Source organism: Arachis ipaensis, chromosome B06 (assembly GCF_000816755.2).
Source record: "Arachis ipaensis cultivar K30076 chromosome B06, Araip1.1, whole genome shotgun sequence".
In the NCBI taxonomy this organism is placed as follows: Eukaryota; Viridiplantae; Streptophyta; class Magnoliopsida; order Fabales; family Fabaceae; genus Arachis; species Arachis ipaensis.
The window spans coordinates 4976362-4983723 of record NC_029790.2 but is presented as its reverse complement, the minus strand read 5'-3'; the positions used below and the strand labels follow the sequence as shown (position 1 = coordinate 4983723).

Below are 7362 nucleotides of genomic sequence, written 5' to 3'. Positions count from 1 at the left end.
GAGTGACATTGTCAATTAATAATGAATGATAATATTTACTAAAAATTAACTTATAATATGTGTATATATATTATTGTGAAAAAATTAATATAATATATTTCATAAAATTATAATTTATACTTTATTTTGGTGAATGAATTTGGAATTTTTTAGTATTTATTTACTAGCAAATAAGAATTAAGGCTGCATTTAGTTTTGAGACAAAACATTAAAAATAAGATATAAAAGACAGAAACATATAAATTAGTATTCTTATATTTTATTTGGTGATAAATTAGAATAAATTATGAAAATTTAATTTATTTTTATTTTTTTATTTAATAAATTTTAAAATATAATAATAATAAATATAATTATAAAAAATTAATAAGAATAAAAAATTAAAAATAAATTTTGTTTCTTGTTAGTGTTTTTGACTTTTTGGATATAATATCTCTATCTATATCTTATCTGTCAAACACGATTTTATATTTTTGTGTTTCTGTTTTGTGTCTTATGCTTGTAAACAAATACAGCCTAATATTCATATATTATAAGTTTTAAGATTATCATAAAAAGAAATTTTGTTTCTTACTAGTTTAACCAGTTATTTAACTAGTTATAGAGTGCTTTACTCTTTTACTATTTTACTACGTGTACACTAAAATCAGTTACAAAAGTCAGCTATAAGTATAAAATACATATTGAAATATAAATACATATTAAAAATAAATTAAACTACACATATATTTATACACAAATACATTGATGACTTTTGGTGTACGAATAATATTTTTTATTTTTCTTAATAAAAAAGTACTTATTTATTTCGATAAAAGAAAAATCTAAGACTTATATGAGAAGTTCAAACTATTTTTTATATATTAGTATTTAGTAGGTTTAATTACTCTGCAGGTCCCTATAGTTTCACCGAATTTTTAATTAGATCCTTATACTTTTTTTCTTTTCAATTGGGTCCCTGTACCTTTTTTTTTTTCAATTGAGTCCCTATACAAAATATCAAAATAGTGGTCCTATTGTAGAATATCCCTGCCATGTACTTCTTCCCTCGTCTTTCTCCTCGCCCAATAAGTTTTTGTGACTGAAATATTAGCCATGTATTTATCCTGAATGCTCTGAATTACTGTTGCAATCTTCATCTCCTCCCCCTTACTAATATTGGTAACAATCTTCTGAGACACCCAACTACTTGATGCAAGCCTATCGCTATAATCTCGTCTACAAGTGTCCTTTCCGTTAAGGGTCTTCAGCCGAAAGCAATCGGAACCACCAACTTTGGATGCAAACGCCATCCACCTACATTTCCCTTTCTTTCCTCTACAGCCCACTCTACATCTAACCTTATCATTCTTGACATACCTAATATCCTTTTCATTCAACAGAACATGCTCCCTAATAGCATCCTTAAACTGACCAAGTGACTTAAACTCCAATCCCACCTTAAACACATATTCCCTACTCATCTCAGCCTCATTGTATTTAGGATATCTTCTCTTCTTAATCATATCATTCGAATCTCCCTCATAGCTATCAATATCTTCAGTTTCATAATCCTCGAAAATCTCTCCAACTTCAACATCATCCCTAACAGCGGCGTCATTCATAGCAGCATCAACACCAGCAGTTTGAGCATTGTCATGTTCATTTAAAGGGCCATCAAACCCCCCAAAAGCATTTCCAACTCCACCATCATTTTCATCTTCAATCTCAAACCCAAAATGATCCTTGTGGTCTCCATCGTCTGCACTGTCATCAAATCTATCCTCCTCACTAGACGCTTCTGATTCACATTCAACCTCTACTTCTATGAAACCACTCTCATTGTACTCAGCTTCACTTGGCACATAGTCCTTATCATTCGAACATATCTCAACACCATTACCTTTTCTACAGCCATCAACAACATACACCGAGCAATGCTTAACAGTTTACGACACTAATAACCTACCCATTCTCATGGCATCTCCATCACTCATCAACTCTCTGAGACCCGAGCTCAATTGACAGCCTGGTTCACAGTACCAGATCCTGGCATACCCTTTGTACCCTAACTTTTGTAACTCACTAACTATTTCTTGCAAACTCCATTCATCGAGATTATAATGCATATCTTCCAACATCTTTCCCCCCAAATATTCTAGCCCGTTCCCTAAATCATGAAACTTGTCACCATGGTGTATGTCTATGGTAAAATCCGAGTCCCCCATCACTACAGGTATTAAAAATAGAAACATAATCCATTTAAAGCAACATCATCACAGTCACAACAATCAACATTCTAAGAATAAATAAAATTTATCATCCAATGCCATAGTAGCTCCATTCAATCACATAATTTGAAAAAAAGGTTCAGACTTTCATAATTTGAAACCATTAGCATACATCACACTTTCACAAATCTCCCATTAAAAGCAAAATCCATTTAATAAAAATAGAAGCAGAATCCATTTAAAGCACCACCATCACAGCAACAACAGTCAAACAATGCCATTTTTTTTTTGAAAAAAAATAAGCTTTTTTCTTTGTCACTTACTTGCAGAAACTTCGACTACAGGAAAACGGAGCAGAGGCGTGGTCGGAGGCTCGGCAAAGTGCGGCACGGTGACTCCAGGCGAGGGCTTTCACCGTGACGGAACGAAGACGCCTTGGCCGGACAAACCGTGGAGAAGACCTCTGACAACAACAACGCACAAGGGCCCAGTGCAGAGAGAAGCGACGGAGGGCACACCAGCAACCGTCCGTTGCAGTCGATGGCAGACACACGCCGTCGACGGAGGCAGGAGACGGAGAAGACGAGAGAAACTTAGGGTTTCTTCTTTTTTTGGGAATGAAATGCGAGGGGTTATTTGGGTATTAGGAAAAAATTCAGATTAGTTCACCAAGCCTCTACAGCTAATTGCCAAGAATATTCTTTTTTTATCAAGAATATTCTGTTATCTCAAATGTTACACTGACGGCAGGGACTTAATTGAAAAAAAAAAAAGGTAGAGGGACCCAATTGAAAAGAAAAAAAGTATAAAGACCTAATTGAAAATTCGGTGAAACTATAGGGACTTACAGAATAATTAAACCTATTTAGTATTTTATCACCGTATAAGTATAATTTTGAAAGCAATTATAATAAACATTAAATACTATTAATGACAATAATGTTGGGTCGCTTCAAATAATACTTTTAAACCAAGAATTAACTTTGGAAATAAAAAATAGCGCTGAAGATAACAAATAAAAATGACAGAATACAAAAAATAATAACGTAGATCTAGGGTGTCTATGAATTTTTAAAGGAAAATGCAGTCGTTGTCGTTGTTATTATTATTTGATAGGATTGTTAATATTATTATAGTCACATTAACATAATATATTAGTGATTGATTGATATATAAAATCAGTTGCGACCTAGTACAGTGATTAACTGAAGTGTGATCATCATATCATATCATATCATATAAAATATATCATATTCATAGTTATGGTTATAGTTATGTAGTTACAATCTTAAGATAAATAATACGACCTTAATGTTGTTTTGAGGCAACCAAGCTTCCTAAAAGGAGCATGAATTTGATATAAATCTAATTGTTACAACAGTGATGTGATTAAGAAGTTGACAATTATATATTTTTTTTGTTTATATTATTTTTTTAATTGGTTGCCTACAAAATCTTTCAATCTAAAGAATGATACACCGTTGTTTAAGCATACGAGTGTGAGTTGATTATAATCTAATTTTTGTTTCTCTAAGAGTTCTCGTAATGGTTTTGGTTAGAGCTAGCCCATTGGGCTTGGTTAGGCTAGCCCATTGGGCTTTCGTTCTTCGGTTAAAAAAGAAAGCCTTCAAGTCTTATGGAAGAAAACTCTACACCAAAAAAAAAGTCTTATAAAAAAAAATGATAATACATTAACTGGTTCCCTGGACACATGGCTGCCGCCACACGCGCCATACGCCACCGCCTCAAACTCTCCGACCTCGTCATCGAAGTCCGCGACGCCCGCATCCCTCTCTCCTCCGCCAACTCCGACCTCCAGCCTCACCTCTCCGGCAAACGCCGCGTCGTCGCTCTCAACAAGAAAGACCTCGCCAACCCTAACATCATGCACGTAAAGTAAAACTAACTCGCAATTCTTCTTTTCTTTTCAACGTAGATTGAGTTATGCGTGAATTAATGGAAAATTATGATTAATTTCTGTGTAGAAATGGGTGGATTATTTTGCGAGGTGCAAGCAGGATTGTATTCCGATAAATGCGCATAGCAAGAGTTCAGTGAAGAAGCTTCTGGAGCTTGCGGAGTTGAAGCTGAAGGAAGTGATTTCGAGGGAACCTACTCTGCTGGTTATGGTGGTTGGTGTTCCTAATGTTGGAAAATCTGCGTTGATTAACTCCATTCATCAAATTGCGCAGTCTCGCTTTCCTGGTAATCAATGATGATAAATTGGAACATATTTTATAGTGATGGAAATAATAGAATGTGCTAATTGAATTCTTTTTTTGAGTAAAGGTTCATTTTGGTTTGGGTTTGCATCTGGTGATGGTTAGATTTGGTTCCATAGTGCAGGAGAAGATGAAGCGAGCTGCTGTAGGTCCACTACCTGGTGTTACCCAAGATATTGCTGGATTTAAGGTCTTGTAGTTAAATTTCCCCACTTTTTCTGAGTTGATTTAATGAACTTTGCATACTGAGTTTTATTGTTATGTGGGATTTCTGTGGTGATTAGTGTCACTCAATTTATTGGTTTTTAGCTTAGAAGTTGTGTATATCTCAATTGTTTCAGAAATGGTTTGTAGTTTGCTTTTATGTGTGGATATACTTCAAACTTGAGTTTAGTCTAGATTTCCAGTCTGTCCCGGATGCTGAAAGTTTGTCGTTATTGTTTGAATGAAATATTGTTTACAAAGCTAGAAGGGTAATAAAGAAGTACCTGTGTTTTGTGTTAATTCTTGTAATATGATTAAGTCAGTGCTTCCAATATTTTGTTTCTATAATTGCTCTGCCATGTTTTTCTATGATAAGTTGATGACTTGATGGTTCTCATAATGAAATGTGCATCTTACTTGATGTTTCAGATAGCACAAAAACCCAGCATATATGTCCTAGATACCCCAGGGGTGCTTGTTCCAAGTATCTCAGACATAGAGACAGGGTTAAGGCTGGCTCTTGCAGGTAATGTATCAAGCAATTGAAGTTATAATTCCTAACACCCTTTTTTTCCCCCAAAAAAAGTAAAGAAAATAAAAAAAGAGTTGTTTTCTTAATTTCCAATAAAACTGTTCCATGAACATTTCGTCCTTCAATTTGTGAACTTCTCAGCAATTTCGTAAGATCTTATCTGCATGAGCTACTTCTTGACTACATGTGTCCGTTGCACATATGCTAGTCTAGCTTTTCTCATCTAACCTTGGTTGTTGCATTGATAGGTTCTGTGAAAGATTCAGTGGTGGGTGAGGAGCGTATCGCACAATACTTACTGGCAGTTTTGGATACCCGGGGGACTCCACTTCACTGGAAACACCTAAATAATAGGAGAATAGATGGTATTGAATATGATGCTGAAGAAAAACCTGACTATAGTCTGAAAAATCTAAAGCCAAAGACAAGAAATCTACCAAATAAATCTCACTTGATTTATGTTGAGGTAAGAAATGACTTCATTTCTCTGGTTTTTTTCTTCTGTGCATGACAGTCTATGATGCTCTCAGTTTCCAATTTCCAACCTTGGTTAATAAATTCCAAATTCCATAACACTTCTCAAGGTTTTCTAACCTCATTTAATGGAGAATACTTTTGCTTCTGATGATTTGACTGTTGGACTATGATATCTAATCCTGTATGATGCTAATTATTACATTGTGAGATTTGATTTAAATCCTGAGGGATTTTCATTGATTAATATTTTGAGTGATTTTGTAGTGCAACTATATGTTGCTGCTACCTATTTGAGAAACAATCAAGAGTTTTAACAATTAGCAGAAAACCTTTGTTACTGCAAGTGCAAAAGAGATTGAAGTGCATTTTATTGCACGTCTTAAGCCACTGATTAAGGGTTTTATTGGAATACATTTTTGACATTGGATGCTTGGAGATGATGGCAAGGACTGTATATGAATGTTAACTGCCATGCTATATATACATGGATCTTTTTTACCTAATTTTGTTCTTGAGCCATCCATCACAGGACCTTGTAATGGAAGTTCAGCGTGCACTGTATTCAACGCTAACAGAATTCGACGGCAATGTAGAAGATGAAAATGACTTAGAGGGCCTCATTGACCTGCAGTTTGGTGCACTGCAGAAAGCAATGAAAATTCCTCACAAGGCATCAGAAGCAAGGTTGATGGTATCCAAGAAGTTTCTCACTTTATTTAGAGCTGGTAAACTTGGACCTTTCATTCTTGATGATGTTCCTGTATCATGAAAGATCCACCACCTTCCCTTTCTCCCCATTTGTACCATATGTTTTGATAATCTATAATTCTAAGATTTTCTGCAATATATAGTTGGAGGTTGAATTTCCTTTCAGTTTGATTAACAAGATTATAATTAAGATTTGTACTTTTATGTCTATCAACATTTTATTCGTTTAATAACTATTATAATTAAACTAATCTTTTAAAATAATTATTTGAAGATATGAAATATTATTGTAAATGAAAATACCTAATTACATTTTCGTTTGGAGTAGTAGACTAGTTGGCAACATTTTTTTTATTATTGAGTTACAACTTCGACCCAAGAAGGGGAGGAAGATAAAGAGACTGATTTTTAATTAATTAAAAATCTCCTTCGCCATTGTCATTAAGGATAAATAATCAATCAAAGCCAAACACAAAGAATCCTGTATCAACAACAAAGCAAGGTCTAGAAAATTACAAAAACATACAAAGAAAGAACAATTAAAAAATAAAGAAGAATTTATCTCCACTTAACACCCTCTATTAACATCTTTCTTTTGCTAACACCAAACAACACCCTCTCCTTTTATATATATATATAAGCCACTGTTCAAATTTCAATACACTTTTGCCAAATAATGTATCTAATTCCAAATTCATAGTTTCAAGTTAAAAGCTCACTTTATATACCAAATAACCGAAAATAACTATCCTAATTTACATCTCTTGAATTTCATCCAAATCTACTACCTTTCTTTGATAAAATAAAAAATTATTATACCATGTGGAATAACAGCTTCGTTGTTTGTGGACTCATCTAGTTTCTCTATAAAATAAAATCTCTCACCATTTAATTTCAATGTAAGAATGTGTGTCTTCCTTTTTCTGGCGTGTCAAATTTTTTACTTCATTTTAGACTCTAATATTTTGGGATATACAGCCTTATATTTATGGTTTAATTTAAGTTTTAA

The 7362-nt window shown here is 33.7% G+C and overlaps 1 protein-coding gene across 2 annotated transcripts; it reads left to right on the top strand.

Moving 5' to 3' along the window:
* On the top strand, nucleotides 3900-6528 carry LOC107645496 (short integuments 2, mitochondrial; the record flags this gene model as incomplete). Of its 2 annotated transcripts, none has more annotated exon segments than XM_016349534.2 (6): nucleotides 3900-4101; nucleotides 4229-4415; nucleotides 4552-4622; nucleotides 5066-5162; nucleotides 5417-5634; nucleotides 6175-6528. In XM_016349534.2, coding segments are annotated over 6 exon segments (1015 nt in total), but the record flags the coding sequence as incomplete, so codon positions are not given.